Genomic DNA, 24,962 nt, shown 5'->3' with positions numbered 1-24,962 from the left:
CCATTGTCTGCAAGTGCAGAAACCCTGTGAAAAAACAATCAAAAGTAGCTCCATACTTCATTGGTAGACTTCCGAGGGCCTTGACATTTAAAACGAGACATTGAGAACTTGTAGTTTATTTACAAGACGATTTATACAGACAGTACCTTAAGGAATTTTACCGTTCGACACCATCTTGAATTTAGTCACGATAAGTCGAGCGACGAGTACGAATGAACAGGTATGATAAGGGATCAGATTTCAAATATAATTCCGTGGAAATGCATGGATTCCAGTTGCTGCTACTGGAAGCAACTGAATCCATGCATTTCCACTGAATTATTTTTGGAATCTGTAGCGCACTGATGCTGGTACAGTACATACATCTTTACTAGTGGTGTTTCCTCTACGTTGATTTTAGTATGGCGGCCCGCCACGGCTAAATTAATGCCGCCATGGTATCAGAATAAGGGCAGATGCACAATGTAGTTGCGGTTGCTTTTTAAATAATCATGCTGACGTATCCTCCCCCGCTGCTGCTCACATTGCAATTTAACAAGTAAAACTGGTTAGAGATTATTATGGCCCGTCCAGTTTCACTTCACATATCACATATTATATTGATGTAGCCTATTTAAAACATTAACTGTCTTCCCAGTGTTTCCTCTTCATTTTGTAGCGGTGGCCTTGCTTCAGAATTAGGGCAGACGCACAATATTGATCGGACGCATGGAAGGCTAAATGTCCTTCGCTGGCTGCAGATAATTGCAGTTTAACAATAACAGTTGTTGTAACAAACAGCAGTGCTAATCCGAGGTCTAGTTTTAAGAAAGAGAGATGTATAGTGGGTTAGTATTACTATAAATCAAAATGGTTAATATCAATAAGTAAATCAATGGTAATATATAGTGTTATACAATAGTGAGAATAGGCAAGAGATAGGGAGTTCAGAGAGAGAGAAGGAAGGGGAGTGAGGAGAGAGGGGGGGGGGGGTTGTACGGCGTGACACATGAGAAGTCCATGACAGCACTATGCAATAGCAGCATAACTAAGGTATGGTGAAGGGTTGTCGACACCAGCGCAGGTATGGTCAGTGACCACCATCGCATGCACGACTGGGGTGTCAGTCGCAAGAGGAAACAGCAGGGTGGTCCATACCAAAAATCCCTGAGGTGGGTGAAGTTCCATACTGCACCATACCTAACTATGGGAGGCAGTAAAGAGGTATGTTTTAAGTCTAGACTTAAAAATAGGGAGGGTATCTGCTAATCAAATTAAGGGTGGGATATTATTCCAGAGGAGGTGTGCGCGGTAGCAGAAAGCTCTGCCTCCTACTGTAGTTTTTGAGATTCTTGGGATTACAAGAAGGCCAGTATTCTGTGATCGTAGCAGTCTGGATACAATATTTCCCATATCGTAGCCTATTAGTTCGCAACAACAGCGAAAATGAAACCTGGAGAATGGATGTCTCTCCGCGGGGAGACTCCGCTATTACATTAGATGCGCACTCAATCGCGATTCGATGCAGATAAAAAACAACGACTGGTAGTAAGATAAATGAGATTAAAGCAATTTGGCAAATGTGAGGACAGCACAAAACTTGGCCAAAAACATTTTGTATGCACTAGGTGATAGCCTAGTAATGTAAATCACGGACTAATCAAAGACACGCTTTTCTGCCAGTGTCACCATAAAGTGAAGTAGGCTAGGCCTAGGCCAGTGTTTCTCAAACTTGTTTTCTGGGGGCCCACTTTTTAAACATGACAGACTATCGCGACCCAACTCGTGACTGTGGTAGTTAACAAACTAGATCCTTATAGAAAGCTGTTAGCTTTCCTAAGCTATATAAGGTATAAGGAACCAATGAGCTAGACAACAAATTCCCATTATGTTATTGTGTAGCTTAGTTCCCTGGGAGTGAGACAGCTATAAGTTAGTGTCTTGAGAGTGAGACAGTTGTCTGTGTGACTTTTTGAGTCACTCCTTAGAGCAGTGGTTCTCAAACGTTTTCTTTCATTCCCCACTTTGATCAAGGGGGCATTCTCGAGCCCCACCTGTCCCTCATCGCTCTAAGAAAGTGTTAGGTCAAGCTTAAAATTGTCAAATTTATTGAAATAATGACAAGTTCTAAATATATCCTCTTCAACAGAGTTAAAATCAGCTGGTGCTGCAGATATAATAATAAATAAATAAATACATAATAACACACATATTTCTGTTTTCCAGCAACATATTAGGAAGCATAGGCCATTTTACAGCATTGTACAATATATTCAATGAAATACCAACATGCTGCATTAAATTGATCCATAATCCAGTCATACTGAGCACTGCTGTTTGGGAAATATTTTTGAAATAAACTTTGCAGGGATGTGATGTAGGCCTACTGTTTAACACATGGGATCACAAGAGTGGCTCCGCGATTTCGCTCAGAAATCTCAAAGGCATAATACTATCGCGATCGAGGCGCCTGTCCCATACCTCAAGTTTTTTTGGTGAATGCAGTAAGGTAGAGTGGGGGAAAACGCCCCTTGGGGTAAAATGCCCCCCCCCTCCTATATTTCACAAACTAATCACTAGATGAAGTAAAATGTTGTTGTTTTTATTTATATGCACTATGTTGACAATGGTGATGTACAAGTACCCACCATAAAATGGATGCATGCTCTGTACTTCAAGAAAACCAAAAAAAAATGGATTTTTAGGCAAGTGTTCTAATTTTCAGCAGTCACTAAAACAGAGTTGGCTATTGTCAATATATTGATCAAATATAGTAGCTTGTAATCAATTTATTGATTATATTTTAATGCTCCACAATATATTGTGTTTACTTTAGTTGTTTACTTTTGGTTTTGCTATTAATGTATGAGGGGCATTGCTTTGACAGGGTGGGGGCATTTTACCCCACCCTTGGGGGGCGTTTTACCCCACCGCTGGGGCAAAACGCCCCTTTTGCTCAATTTTAGTTTTTGTTGAAATACTAATTAACTGTTAACTCTGGACAATTTTCATATTTGGTTTATAATTCATGACATTGTCCCTCAAAACTAAGATAGCAATTCTACACATATTTAGCTTTTTGTTTCACAGAAATATCACATATTCCTTAAGGGGGGCGTTTTCCCCCACTCTACCCTAATCTTATTTGCTAGGTGAGGTAGGTGCTTGTCTTTGCCTTGTAACTGGACATTTAACTCAAATGTATCACTAAGATATATCAAATATATCGCTAAGATAGGCCAGCTTCGTCAAAAAATGTTCATTAGTGAACGTACTTGCAGATTCAAACATGCGCTCTTCCTCCAAGAAGAGGCGACTCGGAGCTCAAACACGCGCGACAGCACTTTACCTCGGGAAAGCCACCTTGCCTCGCTGTGAAACAGTAGCCTACAGCCTTTTGGTCAGCTACCATCTCTTCGCAAAGTGCGGAGAATAGACGCGCTTTTAAGGGCCGGGTTTTGATGAAAACAGAACGGAAAACGGAATAGTCCAAATAGCACAAAGGAGTTCGCTAAAATATTGGTGGGGACAATTTTGTCATCTCAAAATATTGATTAGGACTAGTCCCTAGCGTTCTACTCTAAACCTAAGCCCATGGTGACAAGTGAGAAAAAACAATGAAAATAGCAAAAAAGTGTACAAATGTAACAGAGCTACTGTAACAGGCTGCCAGTCCGGCACCAGTGTTGTGTCTTCAAGAGTTTTTTGAAGATATAGAGGGATGCCCCTGCTCTGATGGAGCTTGGCGGATTGGTCCACCATCGGGGGACCACAGATGGAAAAAAGTCTGGATTGCTGTGGGAGTGGGGAAGACAGTGCCATACAACATTCCTTGGAGGAGTGCAGCGGCCGAGGGATAACATTACCCTTCATGAGAGCAGTAAGAGTAGAGGTCTACATGCAGTAAATAGTTTGAGTATTTTTTTAGGTGGAGTAGAACTACTAGGCCTACTCTGTATGTCGCTACTTGTTGATATCTTATCATGTATGATCGGTACACTTCATTTAACTGCGCTTGTGGTTCAGCTGTGGGCACGCAATTTGTGTTGTAAAGGGGGCAGGGACAGGTGGCGATGAGCACTGTTCACGTACCGTAATGAAGTGACATCTTAGTAAATTCCAAGCAATATGGCAAAAAACAGAGTACGCTTTCGGTGCGTAGACTAACTCTGTATTAGTGCTTTCTTTGTACATTGAGCCCTGAGTGTTGGCCTTTGCTAGCTTCTTCAAACTTTGCAAACTTTGCACTCAGCTGGGTGATGTTGAAGTGTGGCACCTATCTCAGACTGACCGGCCAGTTGCTGAAAATCACGTGAAAATCAGCCAATTCCAGTCACCAGCCAATCAATTGGTGCATCTCTTCTATGGGTTTTAAATATAAGTAACACTGTGTACCATTATACTAAAGCTCTGATATCTGTGTTCCCTCTTAAGGTCCTAACAGAAAGATTCGAATTGGCGGATCACGTTTGCTACAGATTAAAGGAGCAAGGAGTTTTAGAGTGAAAAAGGGGGGATCTCTCTCTTCGATCAAACGTGCAGGGAGTCTAAAGAGCACTAAGATGTCCCGACAGGATTCTGAGTCTGAGAACGAAGAAGGACTTCTGTCTCAGAGCAGAGATACAGTCACTGACATAGGTAAAGCCTAGCCTACACTGTTCTATGTAACATTATGCTGTATAACTCTTATATCATTGTGAATATTTATATGTACTCTTACATTAATGATTACATACACTACTGTTCAAAAGTCGTCATTCACATTGTCTTTTGAATGGTAACAAAATTATAGTCAATTAAGTTATTTTGGTTGTCTTACAATTAAAGTACTTTGACATCACCTTTGGGATATACTGTAGCCTAGCCAGGAAAGCATTTGTTATTGGTATGAGTAGTCAGTAGCCTACGATCAGACAATGCTATGAACTCATTTTTTATCGTCAGCCAATCAACTTCACTGTGCCCACACACAATTAGCATTGCTGATAGGCTAACCATATGTAATGGTAGCCAGCTGGTACATAGCTGTGCAGTATGTACGTTACATACAGTAAACCTTCCTTCCAATGCCTTAAAAGATGTGCTAGTGAGAGAGCTAGCAGCCTGGGCTTTTAGATCGATTTCTATTGACAGCCAGTTAAAGACAACAACATGGCTGCCAAACATGAATGCAACTGCAATTCCCGAGTAGCGTAACTCCAGAGTAAAAACAACCTAGGGTCTATTTACGGTAGTTAACAAGTTCAAACTTTTGATTGAGAGCAAAATTACATTAGTTGGTGGAGTTTTGAGCAAGAGCATCTTTGCATTAACACTGAATGGGCTTATAGTGAAAGCTAAGGGGCATCTAGCACGTCAAAAAATAAATGCTAGTTTATACCACTGACTGCTCAAAATATAATTACACTTCTGTGGTAGAGTGGTGAGGGTCCCTACAGATCATTTTGCTAAATTTTGCCCAATTTTGTTGTCAATCAAAAATGTTAATGTGTTAACTACCGTAAATTGACCCTAGGTTGTTTTTACTCTGGAGTTAAACTTTAAAATTTGCTAACATGGTAACGTCACCAACTGTCAATTGATTAACTGGGGTTAGACTCCCGCTGTTGCGCCAAGTCTCTGTTGCTTTTGATAAAAGCTTCTGCTTAATAGAAGTCAACTTTAACTTTAACATTTCATCAATATTTTCAAGCAGTCACCACAATTATCAATTCAATTCAATTAAATTCAAGGTAGCTTTATTGGCATGACAAATATTTCTTTGCATTGCCAAAGCAGGACATCAAACAATACAGAACATACGATAGATAAGACATTTATACATATAAATAATTATCTAATTATTATATATAATTATTATAATTATAATAATTATTATAATTATCTCTAACTGGCTAAGACACCAGCGGCCCATCCCTTTGTGTTCTGCCTGATGTTCAGCAAGAGGAGAATTGGCTATAACTATTTTTCTGCTTTATCTGCTATGGGGCTCAGGCAGTTGGCTGTGCATGATCGAAAAAAAAAAAAGCTCTCCCACTAGCTCATCGAGGACATCACTCGAGGATATACAAAGCCTCAGGTATACCTCCCCCTGAACACTTGAAAGCCTACTCCTCTCAGCGTGGCTGCCTCTTGGGCTGCAGGGAAAGGTGTCTCAATACAACAGATATGTTTAAACATGAGCTGGGCTTCAGGCGACACCTTCATCCACTTTTACAATCTGGACATCAGAAGAATGTCTTTAGCCTACTCTGTGCTTTTGACCTTGTGCATGTGAGTAACCCTCCAATTCCAACGAACTGCCACCATTCATTGACACTACAACCTCAGGTCCAAGATGTGCGCTTGTCAGTGTGATGTTTGCGCAATATTGTCAACCAGGTATAAGACACCAGCCGTGTGTTCCACACCTGGTACTGATCCTGTTTTTTCTGCCACATCCCACTCGTCAGATATCTACCTGTGCTATGTGGACCGCTATGGGCCGTGAACATTTTTTCCTAAGACAGGGTGATTGGAGATTGGTTCAGATTGATGATGTTATCCGATGGTGACTTCCCATTGGTTAACGCCTTGTGTTCTTCAGAGACCCAAGGTTAAATTCATAACCATACATTTTTCTTACTTATTTTATCATTTTAATGCATAGCAGACTGACAGGGAGTTTTGACAGGGACATTTACTTTGCTAAATTAAATTACTTTAATTTGCTTGTATCATTTCTTGTGTCATCATTTCACGTGATTGGTGTTGATAGGAAGCCCATGCAGCACAAGTGAGCCAAGTATTGAACCGGAAAGACAGAGTACAGGAGCTGGTGAAGAGAACTATCATCGCAACATGTCTTGGCTACACGTAAGTTATAAAAGAAATTAAAGGGTATATGACCGTATTTATTATACGGCTCTTCACAATGCAGGTAGAACGCTACATTGACTTGAATGGGATTTCCCAAAGTTTATCCGGTCATTATTTTCGCCTAAGGACCTCTAAATAATGACCGCTGTCAAGGACAACAGATCTCTTTTAAAAGTAAAGGCAGGCGGTTGATCAACTGTGTTCTCTGATTCAAGTTCAGCATGTGTTCCGAACTATCAAATAGTTTGTTTCTCAGCAAAAGCCACAACGAAACGGTAACAAATAAATGTAGAGAGACATATCGTGGAGTTTATTTTTTCGTTTTGGTCAAGTAGCCATATAATAAGCAGGATAATGTATAGAACGCCGGTCTTGGGACAGTCCTCCGCTGGCGCGTCGGGGTCCAGTTTGCCCTGTCGAGACTTATTTTCCCAATAATGACAGGCGTTCTATACATTATCCCTTACATAACAAGTAGTGAAATGTAAGCCTGGTTAGCTCCATGACTGTGTAAAGTAGAAAGAATGTAAATAAAATAGAAAAAAGATTAGAAGCGCTTTATATTTAAAAAGAACAGTAATAATACAATAATTCAATAAAATAATAATGTGGCATTATTACTACTACTACTACTACTACTACTACTACTACTACTACTACTAATAATAATAATAATAATAATAATAATAATAATAATGATGATGATGATAACTAGAAAATGTAATTTCGAGGAAATTACCAGTGCATGAAAATATAAACATACTGTATATTAACATAAAATGCAAAACAAACTTTTATTTGGAAACAGTTGGCAGGAGTCATAGTTGATAACAACTGACAGTTGAAATGTCTGAACAGTTAAATAGTTGAGTAGTTTAAATAGTTAAATTATTTAATAGTGAATTATTGTAGTGAGGACATTTATTTTGAAACAGTTGTGGGCAGAGGAAATAGGAACAGAATCTGTAGTCTTAAGAGAGCCAGATTGTATGCTTAAAGCCCGAGACAGAGTATATAGTTTAAAAGTTGAATTTAGATAGTCTAATGGATGTTGGTAGACAGAAAGTTGAATGGATGTTGGTGGATAGTTTAATGGGTGGATGAGTGAATGGTTTGAAGAGGATGAATGGATAGAAAGTTGGATGGAATGTGCCTTATATCCTTGTAGAATGGAGAGACACAGAGAGAGTTGGCCTAGTTGAGCAAAAAGCATTTGATACAGGTGCAATCAGTTTAACTGGCCCTTTGATGGGTCCTAGTTGAGCAGCTGGAAGTTGATACAGGTGCAAATCAAGTTAATTAGCCCATTGTGATGTCATCATGCCATGTTAAGTCTATGGGGAAAAATAAGCTTGTTTTTTTATTAATATCTCAAAAACTATAAAGTTTACAAATGTGAAAAATACATTCCCCAGGTGTCCTTTTCAAGACCTACATTACAAAGTTTGAATGAAGTTTCTACGTTAAACGGTTAAAGCTGAATTAGACGCAGAAATTTGGTGGGAAGAAGAAGAAGAAGAAGAAGAAGAGGAAGAAGAAGAAGACTTTGGATAACAGAACAGTGCATTTTCATGCACTGTAATAAAATGGCATAGGGTGGTATGCATGTCCATGTTGAGGAGTCTAATGGCTTGAGGGAAATAGCTCTTTCTTAGTCTCTTAGTTTTGGCCATAAAACTACAGAAGCACTGCCTGAATTCAACAAGCTGAATAGGCAGTTGCTGGGATGGGTGGAGTCCTTTATCATTTTAGTGGCTCTGTTCTTGCATTGGCTGATGTATACATCATGCAGGGAGGGCAGAGGAGTCCTAGAGATGCGCTCAGCTGAGTGCACAACTCTCTGCAAGGCACTCTTAGCATAGCACACTGTGGGTCAACATGCTCTCTATGGCCCCAGTGTAAAACGTTTTTTAAATCACTGGGAAGAACCTGAATTTCCAGAGTTGTCTTAAGTGGTACATCCATTTTCTGGCCTTTTTAACCTGAGCTTAGATGTGAGTAGCCCAGGTCAGGTCCTTAGAGATGTATACTCCAAGATATTTAAAACTCTCTCTACCTGTATTCCGTCAATCAAGAGAGGGGTGCATGTCTGCTGCTGCCTCTTTCTGATGTCCACAATTAGGTCCTTGGTTTTGCTGACATTCAGCTGGAGACCATTTGTCCAGCAACAAATACATCCCAGTTAGCATCAGTGGGGAGCCTCAGTGGGGATCAGTGGGGAGCCTGTGGAGAGGGTTCCTAGTTTTAAGTACCTGGGGGTACATCTTACTGAGGACCTCTCCTGGTCACTGCACACTCAACACCTGACAGGGAAGTCCAGGCAGCGATTGTACTTTCTCCGCCGACTGAGGAAGTTCAAGGTCTCTCCCTCCATCTTGAAGACCTTCTACTCCTCAGCGGTGGAGAGCATTCTCACAGGCTGGATCACTGCAGGTCTTGCAGAAAGTGGTGCGCTCTGCGGAGGGGACCATAAAAGCCCCCCTCGCAAGCCTGAGAGACATATATACCATGAGGGTGGGGGCAAGGGCGAAGAAGATCATGCAAGACTCCTCTCACCCCAACCCCAGTCTCTTTTCCCTGCTTAAATGTCCTAAAACAACCCTTAACGTTCATTTTCAAAACTGTGCAACTCACCGAGTGGTTAGTGGTGTTCGTTGATTATTAAAAGCAAATATATCGGCGCAATGTATGATTTCCAGCCGTCTTATTTGTTATTGTGGAACTATTTATTCAGACACCTCACAACCGCTCAGTATTTGAACCTGAAGCATCGACGGTGACGCAGTAATATCAACGTGCAATGAGTCTTCCAACAGAAATCAATGGGATTTTACAAAATGCCAAATAAAACACGACAGAAACTGTATTTCGCTACGCTACTTGTTTTGGAACATCAATGAACACCACTAACTACTCGGTGAGTTGCACAGTTTTGAAAATGAACATTAAGGGTTGTTTTAGGACATGTTTGAGTAGCCTACAGTATGCCTGTTGGCAGCCACTCTGAGAAGTCAAAGGCGATTCAAAACGAGTCAGAAAGGTCAAGACAGGACCAATCGTCAAAATTTCGGTGTCCACCACTCTAGTTCATCCAAAACAAACCAGAAAAGGGACTCAAAGTGCTAAATACCGGAATTTTCCTTTAAAGATGGCTACCATACCATCATGTGTCATACTAACATCTAACACAGGGGGGCGTTAATAGGCCACATTCACCACCTAATTAAGTGCTCATATTAATCTACTATAACCCCAACCCCAAATCCTTCATCACAATGCCTAATTCATCAATTTATTCTATTCATTTCATTAAGCGTATTTGTATAAAATAGTTAACCCTATTTTCTCTCTACAAAGGTGATGATTCTACTGTGCAATCAGCAGAGTTTCATCTGCACACATCAAGATTTCTGTCACCCTCGTTGCTACCAGCATCATAGTCGATCATGTGCTCGCCTCGTCCGAGCAATCAAGCTGTTGTATGGTGAAACAGTGGATGGTCTAAGAGATGCGTCTGGAATGAACATTGGGACAAGGACAAAGAAGAACAAAGAGGTTAAGTAATATTATAATAATATATTGCTTGCATACTATAATTGATTTAACATTGTTATATTCTTTGCTGGTATAGTGGAGCTGTAAAGCATAAAAATTGAGCACAAAATGACAAAAGCATGAAACTCTCAGGGCCTTATTTTCGTAGTCTAAAACGCATGGTCACCAGGGAAAAGCTTATTTAAATTTAGTGGGATGTCCAGTCCACACCTGGAGTGTTTTTGTTATCAAACGTCGGGCGGATGGCGCAACAAGGCATTCCTGTGGTTCTTAATCAGTCATGGGGGTGTTTTGGGGTGTAACATCATTTAAACCAATGAGAATGACATTTGTCATTCCCTTTAACAGCAATCAGTGCAACTTCAAACAGTGCATCAGTATTTTGATAGTCAGTGGCGCATTTGAATCTGTTTGCATGTAAGGTCATATGGAACAGGTATTCCACTAAACCATGCTTTACTAAAACCTAGCAGAGTATAGCCTACACGCATTTGCACTTGTCTATTATTTGAACTCTAAGCAAACTGAAACTAACTTCACCATGGTGTCAGTCAACGACTGACAATGGGTTACCATCGAAAGCATAGCCTGGAAAAAGCAACACTTACCCCAATAATGTTCAAATGACAGAATAAAATCCTGCAGAGGAATTGCTTACATTTCGTGACAGTGCGTCTTCAGCCTTATATTTGCCTCTCGCCTAATCAATTTTATCCATCATTACCAATTTGCAAATGATGGTGAATAACTACTCATTGTGAGATGTATTTCATAATGTCTTTATTCTAATTATGTTTCCCATTGTAATCATGTAATTTTTTATGTTTTGCATGGATGTGTGCACTGGTGAGCGTTCTTGGATGAGAGAAGCAGAGTGTGTTGTGCACCCGCCCATACGTATAGTGCTCTTAAAATAACATATTAAATAGCGTAGCCTATGCAACTAAATCACTATTTTTACACCATTAAAAAGGTTCCAAGTAACTCCACACTGCATTGGTAGACTTCTGAGGGTCTTGGAACCTTTTTAATTGTGTAAAAATAGCGATTTAGCTGCATAGGCTACGCTATGCCCCCCACAGCTACTCGGCTAAAAACGGCGTAATTCGGAATGCTAGGGGGCGAGCGAAGGTGCCTATTGGACACATGTAAGTACTCGGCAACATCTTTCAGTACAGCTAAGGTCAATTTCACACCGAACTTCTCCTTTAAGTCGCACTTATTTTCATAGTTTGGCTGGTCCTGCGACTCAGGTACAACATATATATTTATATATATGTTTTTTTCCTCTTCATGACACATTTTTTGACTGGTGCGACTTATACTCCGGTGCGATTTATAGTCTGGAAAATACGAAATATGGAATAATTACACCAATGTCTACACAAATTTTCTTTGCTGCTTCAATGGATATGTACAAGATGGACTATGCATCTGCACAACTAATATTGGATAAAACAACATGAATATTCAATTTCTATGGATTACTGTGAATATTTCAGTACCCAATATACTGCATCTACTTATTGCACTGCAGCTAGAAAGTAGGGAAGCACCAAAAGCGGAGGAAGGGGAAGAGGGCATTTTTGATTACATTTAATTGAGACATAGTGAGATTAATCTGATAATGTAAAGCACTATACAAATTGCACATGAAAAAGGTTGTCATATATGGATTCCCAAAAGTCAAAGCTTTCAATGGTGTATAATATTACTATGCTACATAGCAATATGGTACATACAATTGATTCAGAATGTTGGGGGGTAGGTGGGCCGTGGAAGGCACACTGGTTTTAATACTGCCTTTTTGCATACAGTGCCCTATAGAATACATACATGTGGTTGCAAAAAAGGGTTGTATTGGGCACTGTAAATGCAAAAAGGCAGCATTTAGTGTACAGCACTGTGTACCTGTTCTGGTGACTGCAGTGACTAAAACAGTGTTCTGATGTGTTCCGTTTTTGTCAGGGGTGGGTAGTAACGCGTATTTTTTTTCGAGTATTTCGAGTATTTTTTTCGAGGAACGTCAACTTTCCATATTCCTTTATCAAAACCGTGCTTTTACTCTTACTCAAGTACATTTTTGAGCCAGTAAACTACCCTTTACTCAGCTACATTTTCGATTGCCTTTCGTTACGAGTACAAGTTTATTATCGGAGGAGAAAGTATATCGAGGGAGAAAAGCGCACCTCTCCCTCAGTGCACAGCGGCGTGGGAGAAAAGAAACAGGGATTCAGAATGCATTGCTACGTTTCCCCGCGATTATAAAAGTAATGACTGGCCTATTTAGCCTACTACATGGAAGTAGATGTTCTATATATCTAACAGCTCAGTTAACGCAATGACGTCCTGCCAGCTGCTGCATCTTCTGGTGAGACTGCCAGAGTAGCAACGAGATGAGAGGTATGATATGACACAGAAACTTTTGCCAGCATCGTTCAACAATCACATTTGACAAGGAAAGTAGGCGTTCAACTTAATTTATAAGCGAAGCAAATGCACTGGAAATTGAGCACACAAGTTAGAAAAAACTAGCATGTAGCCTCATTGTTGCAGGACATGACATGCGACGGTCGGCTGAGAAAACAGATAGCCTGCTCTGTCGCTCTGTCCGAGTGGATATACCTAGGCTACCTAGGCTATACAGTATGCAGGTCTACAATATAGCCATTGTTTTTAGGTTACATTGTCTGTATGGTGAAGTTATAACCGGGTCATTCAACGTCAATTCAACCAAGGCCCACGCACTTAGGTCTCAAAAAATTCTGAAAACATTATCAGGTGTATCTATGTGGTGGTTACTAGTGAGGTCCCCCCATCCATGTGTTGTAAAGCGACCTTGGGTACCATGAAAGGGGCTATATAAGTCGAAGGTATTATTATTATTATTATGTTACCCAGGAGACACACTGTAAAATTACTCTTATGTAAGATCAATACTTTCCAAGATACAGCCAATAGGAATAGTATGTAGCAAAATCGTCACGTTTGGTCTGGATAATCCTGCATGGCCATAGCTGTCCCTCAAAGTTGATACAAATTTTATTGGAGTTTTTGGCTGGGCTCTGTTTAAGCCTTCAGAAGACATATTTGTACTCAACATAGGCCCTTGATTTATTTTCCTTAGGGACTGTACGATATTTAGCGGGGGGGGAGGGCCGGTCGCCAGACGATCGGGTTAAAAATGTTCTGCCTGGCCCTCCCCCCTGGTCAAATTTTTTTTTCCAGGGGCCTCCCCCCGGCTCAAAAAAATTCTCCTAGGCCCTCCCCCCTACGTGAATCAAATAAAACTGGTCGAAAAATGAAGTTTACAAGGTTAAAACGGCCAGCAAATGTCATAAGCACACATACACACACACGGGGCTACAAAACAGTGTTGCGCGGGTTTGGTCACAAGCGGCCCGCGGTCGCCCGATATTTTAATCAACCCGACCGCAACTTGGGCCGCGAATATTAATTAGGACAAAATTATACCCGACCCGCGATCCGACCCGCTTATTTACAGAATGTGTGCTTTTGGTTATAGCCTGCATGCAGTAGTCCATTTCTGTAAAACAAACTAATTTATTTGCGAAACTTTATGCAGTAGAACTACACGCAGGCATGCAGGACATAATGTTTGCGCAGGAGAGAGAATGAGAATAAGAGCGCAAGCACGCACGCAACCACCAAGGATTAGAACACTAGGATAAGATTTGGCCATGGACATACTTCTTTCGAAAATAGAAATAGGGAGGCAAGGTAGGCAAGAGAGATATTGCTGGTCAAAACGTTAGCGTAAGAACTGGTTTAAAATGCTGAATGAAGCACAACGCTTTACTAAAGCACATCCACTGTTTAAAGTCACAAACACAACGAACTAAGGTAACTTGTATGCATGCGCGAACCTATACATACCGGTAGATATGGCTGTGTAGTCTGTGTCATAAGATTTATTCCTGCAGGCTGCCCACCATAACTTGTACTACTGTCATCTTCTTTAAGAACTTTTCCCAATATTTCCCATAGCCTATATCGCTTTTCCTGAAGGGGTGTCTTTATTATTTTAACTCGCGTCTTCAGCTTCTTTACTGTTGACTTACTGTATTAATGCTTTACTGTATTGATGCTAGCCTTCTCGTGATATTTTAAGTAGGCCTATTTGTAGAAAATATATATTTAATTAATTTTAACTGACCCGCCCGCAAACGACCCGAATATCATTCAAATATTTGGTTTATGACTCAACCGCGGGTGACCTGCAAGCTTACGAGGGGAGTTGTGGGAGATTCAGGTAGGGTTGCGACTTTTTGGACTCGCCCACTCTGTCAAAGAGACGTGAATCATGTTTTGGCCTACAAACCTTTTAAAATATCGAAAACGGATCATTGATCAGGGGGAAAAAATATCATGGATCAGGAAAAAATAATTTTCCTCGGCCCTCCCCCCAGGCCAAAAAATTTCTCCTGGGCCTTCCCCTAAGGCTTAAAAAATTCTCTTAGGCCCTCCCCCCCCTGACGACCGGCCCTCCCCCCCCGGTAAATATCGTACAGTCCCTTACTGAGATAAGTAGAAACACTCTCACAAAAAACAATGAACAGAAAATAAATTCCTTCAGGGTCTGAACAGCAGACTTTACAAGTCTAAAAAATCATTTTGGTTCTCATTTTCAGAGCACCTGAAACACCTTTTTTTTTCCTTTTTTTTTTCTTTTTTTTCCATGATCTTTTCTTTTTTAAAACACCAATTTGACTTGTCTTATGCAAATCTTTCTTTTTCACTTTCCACCCTGAACATGGGCAAAATGCACCATTGACATCAATATGTTTTGTATAGAGCTACCACAGGTTACTCTATATAAAACTCTATATATATGACTCTATATAAAACATATTGATGTCAATGGGGCATTTTGCCCATGTTCAGAGTGGAAAATAAAAAAGAAAGATTTGCATAAGAAAAGTGAAATTGGTGTTTTCAAAAAGAAGGGATCATGGAGAATAAAGAAAAACATATTTAAAAAATCTTTGTATATTCCCACAAGGTGTTTGGGTGCTCTGAAAATGATAACCAAAATTATTTTTCAGACTTGTGAGGTCTGCTGTTCAGACCCTGAAGGGATTTGTTTTCTGTTCATTGCTTTTTGTGAGAGTGTTTCTACTTATCTCAGTAAGGAAAATAATTCAACAGCCTATGTTGAGTACAAATATGTCTTCTGAAGGCTTAAACAGAGCCCAGCCAAAAACTCCAATAAAATTTGTATCAACTTTGAGGGACACCTATGACCATGCAGGATTATCCAGACCAAACGTGACGATTTTGCTACATACTATTCCTATTTATGTACCAGCATGCAAAATTTGAGCCTCCTACACGGTTTAGTTCTTGCGCTGTGGGCTTGTGAACTTTGACAAAAAAAAGAGGCCGAACAAAATCGACACCCCCCTCCCACTGTAAAACTGGCTGTATCTTGGAAAGTATTGATCTTACATAAGAGTAATTTTACAGTGTGTCTCCTGGGTAACATAGGTACACCTGGTAATTTTTTCAGAATTTTTTGAGACCTAAGTGCGTGGGCCCTGGTTGAACTGACGTGGAATGACCCAACCGGGGCGAATTGACAGGCTGGTAAGGAAAGCTGGCTCTGTAGTGGGAGCTGAACTGGAGTGCATCACTTCACTATCTGACAAAAGGACCCTGAACAAACTGATCAACATCTTGGACAATGAGTGTCACCCACTCCACAGCACTATTGTTAAGCAGAAGAGCCTGATCAGCTGGAGACTTCGCTCACTGCCTTGCACAACTGACAGACTGAGAAAGTAATTTGTCCCCAGTGCCATTGAACTGTTCAATGCCTCACTTAAGGGAAGAGGAGAGATAGACTTCTCTGCATAGTCTGTCTGCCTCTTCACCCCCTCCATGTTTGGCACTGTCTGTCCACAAGCCACTTGTACCACTGTCTTTATGCCTCACTGTTTGCGTGCTATATTAGCACATTAGCACATATGCATACCCCCCCCCACCCCTCCATGCCACAGCCGAACTGTGGCCACACTTATACATTTTCTTAAATAGTTAAATATATAGATATATAGACTTTACTTTACTTCTGCATTGTTGCACTGTTGCACTGTTGGACTTACTCATTTGCACTATCACCATGACCACTATCACCATTGCACTACCACCATGACACTCATTCACACAGAGCACCTTAGAGCACCTTACCATACCTTACTATGCACAGAGAATCACAGGCTCAGTTCCTGCCTCAGTCATTGCAAGCGTCTCTGATTGATTAATCACCACTATGTGGATACTGTTTTTAGAATTTATTTAGATTAAGTGTTAGTTAGTATAATTTGTATTTTTGTATATTTTTATATATTGTATTAAGTGTTAGTTAGTATAATTTGTATTTTAGTATATTTAGCATATTCTTTATGTTCTACTGTCCTTATTGCTTAGTTGTGTTTTTATATTATATACTTTAATTACTCTTTCTGCTGTTAAGGAATGTGTTTGTGTTGACCATTCATCTTTACAAAATCTCCCCAGATCGTCCAGATTCCTAGGTCCACACTTGTGCATTTTCCTCTTTGACTCACCCCACTGTTTTTCTATAGAGTTAGGGGACTGAGATGGCAATGGCCGAAGCTTGATTGTGTGTTCAGTAAACCATATTTGTTTTGATCTGGACATTTGTTTTGGTTCATTGATCTGATGAATGATCCATGACCCACTTTTAGTATCTTGGCAGAGATTGACAAATTTTCTTTGAAAATATTCAGTTTTTTTACCATGCCGCTTAATTAGGTTCCCAAGGCCTTTGGGAATAAAAACAGCCCCTCCACCATAACTGTCATTAAGCATGGGAATCTTTTTAGTATATCTTCTATGTACGCCAAACACGTCATCGCTTTTAACATCACATCTTGGTACACCTTCTTACCAAACAAATGCAAGAGAAAGCTGGCTAGGATAGCCAGGCAAGCCATTAAGATTATAGGCATTCCACAAAAACAGCCTTAGCTTTATATACAAGCAGTGGAAAGCAAAATCCAACTTCATCATCTAGGATGCCTCCCACCTCCTCCACCAAAGCTTTGAGCTATTACCATCAGGAAGAGTGCTTTTGGCTAAAAAGTCATTATACAACAAATTCTTCATTCCCAATGCAATACATACAAAACTCATGCAACTGACACATCACACACATTCTGCCTTCAATCAAAAGAAAATGTTCTAACATGGCATAAAGCTTTTTGAATCTGGAATCACACCTAAAGTATTTCTAGCCAAAGAGTGCATAATTTCATCTGATAATAGACCACACTTCCAGACAAAGTCACTGTGCCATTCAGTAACTTGTTTACATTGGTAATTAAATAAACGGACTGGCTTTTACCTGACATGCCCTCTAAATAATCTATTAGCAGTGAGATCATATTTGAAGATTTTGTGGGGGACTTGATGGTCTGGGGGTACTTGATGATACAAGATGATACCTTTTTCTGTAACTCTCCAACAGTGGTCTTAATCTTACCATCCTCCATACTGTACGTGGGGGCAAGATAACCATGGGTCTTTGTCCAAGCATGTTTGTCACATTTCCAGTTGATTAGAACGTTTAATCATTGTTTTAACTATAAATAAAGGTGTTTTCAACAAAGTGCCTAGTTTTTATAGACATTCCCTGACTTACAAATGTCAACAAACTTTCTTTTTATTTCAATTTAGTGTATTCTCGTCTTTCCAATATAGCCTGATTTAGCCTAACCACTTCTGAAAATTAACTTAAAGAAGTTGAAATTAGATAGGAAAATGTGTCTATTAAGTTTTGTATATAAGATTTCTCTAGGGCTGCCAATAATTGTTAGCAACATGTTTTCATTAAAAATATTTATTTGTTTATGGGATTTTCCTTTTTCTCAGAATAAATTTGCTTCCCTTCAAGGGTGGATTTTCCTCATTGTTTTCATTGTGAGTGTACAATAAATCACCTGAAGATATTTTTTGGTAACACTACTAGACAGTGTCGACATAAGAGTGACATGAACACATGACCCTGTCATGACACATGAACTCTAACCCTAACCTCTAATCCTAATCCTAACTCTAACCCTGACCCTAATCCTAACCCTTGTTATGTCAAAAACCGAATAACGTTTATGACTTATTTATAACACATTCATGACAGTGTCATGTCACTCTTATGTTGATACTGTCAAGTAAAGTGTAACCTATTTTTTATACCTGGTTTTAGTCAACTTTACCAAAGGTGCCAATAATTCTGGAGGGTACTGTGCACATACATAAAATATTCTAAAAATATTTTTCCTCTCTCTCTGCTCAAGGGGGAGTCATTATAAAGTGCTATTGCAGTGGGTAAAGTGATATTAATGTTATAAATGAGCTTCACATGCCTGAAAACATGGAAAAGCATACTTAGTTTACTTACTTTCTTTCTTTTTTGCATGGAAAAAAGAGGTCAATGACCTCTAGCTGACCTCAGAGGTCAAACTGAGAATGCCTTCACATCTTAAAATTAAATCTTATGTTTTCAAAAACAAACCCGGAGTGTTTCATGCTTTTGTCATTCTGTGCACATTATTTTCTGATAACAAGGGCTTAACAGCTCCACTAGTAATCATTGCAAAGCCTATGTACAGATCCAGATCCAAGTGATATTTGAACACATATGTGTGACTATCTGCATATGTGTGTGTTCATTCATATACAGTGCTCGGATAAGTCCTGTCTCAGGACCCCATCCATGAAGAGACGTCCCACTGACAGTAATACAGAAGGGAAGAAGGACACGGGAATGCTCAAGTACATCCGCAATCAGGTATACACATGGACTATATTATCATCATCATCAACCATTGTTGTTTTCAGGGGAAAATTGACTGAGCATTTAGCTCTTTTACAGCAATGCCCTGAGTTTACAATCAAAGCCCAAACCTAGCACAGACACACATGAAACAAATTAACAAATAGGCCTAATAAACAATAGAAATAAAACAAAATCCAGGTGCTGGACGGAGTGGCATGACTTGCCAGCGTACTCGTAACCCAGCACACTTATTTGAAATAATTAGGCCATAACAAATCATTTATTTTTTTATAATAAACTAGAATTGCATCTCCGAAGAACTGGAAGAGTGGATTTGAACAGGTGCAAGTCGCCAAAAGGATTGCAACAGTACTTTGTTTTTGAAAATTGGGCACATGGATCAAAAGCTGTCTGTATTAATGCACCATCCAATAAGCCAAAATGCTTTAACAATGTATTATGCTATGCTGGTTGCTAGGGTGATCATGCTTGTTGCTATGGTGGTTGCTAGGGCCACATTATAGTGGTGGTTGCTAGGTTTTTGCTAGGGTAATTAGCATGGTTGCTAGGATGTTGCTAGGGTACATAGGGTGCTTGCTATGCTAAATAATGTGGTTGCTATGCTGGTTAATAAGGAAATCATGTTGGTTGCTAGGGTCACATTATAATGGTGGTTGCTAGGTTGTTGATAAGGTAATTAAGATGGTTGCTGGGCTTTGCTAGGGAACATATGGTGGCTGCTATGCTAAATAATGTGGTTGCTATGCTGGTTGCTAGGGTAATCATGTTGGTTGTTATGGTGGTTGCTAGGGTCACATTATATTGGTGGTTGCTAGGTTGTTGTTAGGGTAATTATGATGGTTGCTAGGATGTTGCTAGGGTACATATGGTGGTTGCTATGCTAAATAATGTGGTTGCTATACTGGTTGCTAGGGTTAAACCCAAACCATGTGTATACAAACCATGTGTAGATGTACAAAGTTTTGTTTGACATGGATTGGCTTTTACATGACCTGTATAAACATGGATTGCCTGTATACATATGGATTGGCTTTTTTAAATGACCTTTACAACTGGTGCTGGCTAGATACAGAAAATCTGGTTTAAAATAGAGATTAGTGCTGTCAAATCTATTTTAATTGTGAGTTTCCAATATAATAATAATAATAATAATAATAATAATAAAAAAAAATATTTATATAGCACTTTGCAAGCACAAAGTGCTCTACAGACGAACAAACAAACAAAACAAAGCAAAAAACAAAACAATAGTAATGATAACAATAATAATAGTAATAATAAAGATAAAATAGTAAACTACCAAACTACAAACTATCAAACACAAACTTAAAGCGATGGTTCGGAGTAATTTCACCCTAGGGTCCTTTGCACCATGACCCCGAGCCAAACACCCTCCCAGAACCTTTTTTCCCTTGGTCGAACCCTGGTCGAGTAGCGCTATCAAAACTAATGACGTTCTGCAGTCGTGATGGAACGAACTTTTATCTCGTAAATTACCCCACTAATAATGCCCTGAATGGTACGAAACTTCTGCGGTAGTACAACTACGACCTTTAGTCCAATAACGAGGCATTAGAAAGTTTGTAAGTGCACCAGGAGTTTATTATGACCGCCGCTAGCGAAGCTAGCGAAGCGGTCATATAGGGATTGTCAAAGTTTTTTTTTTTTTTTTTTTTTTTCCCCCCCGTCATCTACTTCCTGAAATTTTGGTCAACGATACCCAGGGCACCGAAACACTGGGGCACATGAAATTTGGTGGGTATGTAGCCCCACTAGACTTTTACGGAAAAATTTTGTTTGGTCCCCGGGGGCCACTCCCCCTCCGCGCTGGGCCCCTCGAAACCCAAAAAATGCAGTTTTTCCTAAATAACTACCTGAACCGTGGCACCGAGGATGAAGAAATTTTTATGGTATGTTGGTCTCAAGGGCCCACATCAACCTAGCCCATAATCACTCATTTGTGATTTGCACCCCCCCGGTAAAAAATGAAAATGCAATATCATTCTGCTTTAATCGCCCCTCTCTTCAGTAAAGACGTTCAGAACTGCACCAAATTTTATGTGTATGATTAACCTGACATTCTCTGGGGGTATGCCAAGTTTCGTAGAATTTCATCCATGGGGGGGTCTAAAAAATTAAGTTATGTGTACATTTAGTGACTGTACACTCATTGGCCTGTAGATGGTGGTGCACACATATACACATGCACACACACACACAGGCACCCACATACTATCGGTATTAGAATGGGCGATACATAATTACAAATTCAGTAGGATTAAAACAAAGCCAAAATAATATTCATCATCATCATCATGGCTGCATTTCCAGTATTGGCGATAAGTAGTCGTTTGTCCACTAGATGGCGCATCGTTGCAGTGAGACGTAATTTTGTTGGAAGTTAATCTAAAGTGGGTTGGAAAGACATACGCTTCCTACAAGGACAAGACTGTAGGCTACAGTAGTTTACCGCAGAGAACGTCTAAGGGTAGAATGATTTCTGCATGACATGTAATTCCCATTTCCTCTTGAAGCCGAAATAAATCTGAGAATGTTTATCGGACATGCTTGTTTTTTACTGCAGGTAGGCTACGTTAATCCTATCAATAGCAGAACGTAGGTAAAATAATGTTACCGTTAGCATGGTTGAGTGATGGAGGCCAATTTGATTATTGATGTATTTGTAGAAAACCATAAATGCCTTTATAGGCTACCAAGCAAATCGATAACAGCACTAACTGTATCTTTCGACTGTCATCTCATTTGCTTATGACCATAACCTAGGCTACTAACAGGAGCTAAGTGAGTTAGCCACAACACGTTCGCTACGTGATGGTTTTTTAATGGAAAATATATAGGCTACCTGAAAGAACCTGTCTGTGATGCATCCTAAACAACGGGCTGGGACATTTCTGCTCAAGGTCTCAAAAAGCATCTGAGTCAACGTTCATTCCCAAACACCCATATAGGCTACTTCAATCCTCTATTTTCAAAGGTGATTCAAGTAAGGAAGAGCATGGCTCAAAGTAAAGTAACTGAAACTACATAAATTCATCAAAGTGAATAATTTGTGTCAACTCGCCGCAATGTAGATTTATTAACGCACCCGTCATGATCTACATCTCCATTTAAACCAGATGTTTTAGAGCGCACGTTGAGATGTATTCAGGGCAGGGCTGTACCTACACATATTTGTTGCACGTGCTACAAAAATCATTCTTTGCGATGGATGATTTAGTACCAACGTTACACCGGTCAGATACAGTTTTGCCTATGGCTATTCCGTGAGACTGAGGCGCTTTTTGTTTGCTCGAAGTGCGTGTTTAGGGTGTGAGAGGGGAGTTGATGTGCTTTGATTCCAGCTTGGTAGTTGTAGTCTATGCGATTAAAAAACACGTGTGTGTGAAGTATCCAAACAATGATAACGCTTTCATTATGGCTGCTTTAGCCACAGACCTTGAGCTACTGTACAGTGTGTTGGGTTCCTTTTAGAAGTGTCCACTTCATTCGCCCTTTCCGTGATTCACACAGCTACCTGAAATGTATTACTACTGATATGCAAAACTATTAACTTTTCGCCAAGAGGTGGCAGCTTGATAGCCTACTGTAAGGTGTAAGCCATTGGTTCCAAAGGAGATTTTATTTGGGTCGCCAGCATAGCCTAGTGACAATTTGTGTTGTGTAATAGGCCTAGCATAGGGCCTACCTTATATAGCTTATAGTTTGTTAACAGTCACGGTTTTGTCATAACTCCCTCTATGCATTTTTGCATTTAGAATAGCTCTAAAACCGGGGGGCGAACACGTCGCAGGGGGGGGCGCCAGTGCGTGGATATCTCAATCGCAAAATTAAACAATATTTCTATCGGGCGCCTACCATGGACTAGGCTGGGTGAAAATCAAAAGATTGCGTCAAAAGATTGAGCTTAACCATGGACCTCATAGTTGCAAAATGCAAGGGAACATGAATCAGCATATTATTTGCACAAACAATAACGGACAGTAGCTATTCAACTTTGCCCGTTAAAATGTGTATGAGCAGTCTCGCAACGCATTTCATGAAGGCCCTTTTGGACATGTCAGTTATTTGCACCACTGGGTAAAACGGCATTTTGTTTTAGACTACTGGCATTTAATTTGTGCATTGACAATAACGCTGAATATCATTTGAACTAGATGACTAAACTTATGCATATGTAGAAGAAGAAACATTCACAAAAATCCATGACATGACCTCTCTTCTTGATAGCTGTTGAAAACTGCATGGAACTGACAGGGATTGTTTTTTTTAATAATAAATAAATAAATACATTATGCTGCTACCTTCTGCTTTTCCCAAATACAATGTAGCCTACAGGTGTACCTTTCATCAGTCCAGTTGCAATGGATGGACTGTGATGAAGTGCCCTACTTGTGATTGTTTAGAGATTTTAAAGGTTTTATAACAATGCTACAGATTTTTTGGCCCAGAAACAAATCTATTCACCTTTGCAGCGCCAGTAGGCTACTTTGTGTGCGGAATGTGTGCAAACACACATTCCAAACAAGCATACACAAAAGTTTCAAGAGTGGGGAATGGAGTAGAAGATGGAGACAAATTCATTAATATGATTTATTTTCGCGGAATGGATGTGCAGGACTGAGCGGCGGTCATATTTTGTACCGCTATGCGGTACATCTAGTTTAAATAAGACTTGCCTGATTATCTGCTACTATACCGCTGCATCGACGTTTCTTCCGTGATTTGGGAAAAGCCTGTAAAAGTCCTGGCAGGAAGCATGCATAAGGATGTAGATCCAGGAATGCACTAATATTTTGTTCGTAGTCCAGTTTGCAACAATTATTAGTTATTACTAAGTTGTAAACACTTCGGAAAAAAATATTTAAAACTGGATATACCAAAAAACGTTGATGTAATCGCTTTCTGCAAGGACTTTTACAGGCTTTTCCCAAATCACGGAAGAAACGTTGACGCAGCGGTATAGTAGCAGATAATCAGGCAAGTCTTATTTAAATAAACTCCTGGTGCACTTACAAACTTTCTAATGCCTCGTTATTGGACTAAATGTCGTAGTTGTACTACTGCAGAAGTTTCGAACCATTCAGGGCATTATTAGTGGGGTAATTTACGAGATAAAAGTTGGTTCCATCATGACTGCAGAACGTCATTCGTTTCTGACGGCGCTACTCGACCAGGGCTCGACCAAGGGAAAAAAGGTTCTGGGAGGGTGTTTGGCTCGGGGTCATGGTGCAAAGAACCCTAGGGTAAAATTACTCCGAACCATCGATTTAACTATATATATATATATATATATATATATATATATATATATATATATATATATATATATATATATATTAAAAAAGAAAATAGGAAAATTATACAGTATAGCACTCAAGACAAAATAAACAAACAGAAATTATAATAATGATAATAAATTAAAGGAATTTAAGGAAAGCAATTTTATATAAGTGGGTCTTTAGACTAGATTTGAAAACAGCCACTGATGGTGCAGATTTGATGTTATAAGGGAGGCTGTTTCAAAGCTTGCGTGCTCTAACTGCAAATGATCGGTCACCCCTAGTTGACAGTTTACTTTCTGGAACAACTAAAAGTCCCAGGCTGGAGGATCTGAGGGGCCGAGCCGAATAGTAGGGGGTTAATAAATCTTTTAAATAGTCAGGTGCCAAACCATGACATGCTTTATAGGTTATAAGGTGGATTTTAA

General features: G+C 39.8%; 1 protein-coding gene across 6 annotated transcripts in view; it reads left to right on the top strand.

Annotated features, from left to right (window-relative positions):
* The window catches only part of unc80 (unc-80 homolog (C. elegans)), a 333,697-nt gene that overhangs the window by 128,715 nt on the left and 180,020 nt on the right, over positions 1–24,962 (top strand). For all 6 annotated transcript variants that reach the window (XM_076297160.1, XM_076297158.1, XM_076297161.1 and 3 more), the window contains 4 exons: positions 4,414–4,617; positions 6,737–6,834; positions 10,195–10,392; positions 19,118–19,225. In XM_076297160.1, the coding sequence (XP_076153275.1) occupies positions 4,414–4,617; positions 6,737–6,834; positions 10,195–10,392; positions 19,118–19,225 (608 nt within the window). The remainder of the gene's footprint in view (positions 1–4,413; positions 4,618–6,736; positions 6,835–10,194; positions 10,393–19,117; positions 19,226–24,962) is intronic.

This window comes from Alosa pseudoharengus, unplaced genomic scaffold (assembly GCF_046254945.1).
Source record: "Alosa pseudoharengus isolate Yale_2024_CS ecotype anadromous, Long Island Sound unplaced genomic scaffold, YU_APseudo_1.1 YU_APseudo_1.1_scf_20, whole genome shotgun sequence".
Taxonomy (NCBI): domain Eukaryota; kingdom Metazoa; phylum Chordata; class Actinopteri; order Clupeiformes; family Clupeidae; genus Alosa; species Alosa pseudoharengus.
The sequence above is the reverse complement of the archived record's forward strand: the minus strand, read 5'-3'. Positions and strand labels throughout refer to the sequence as shown.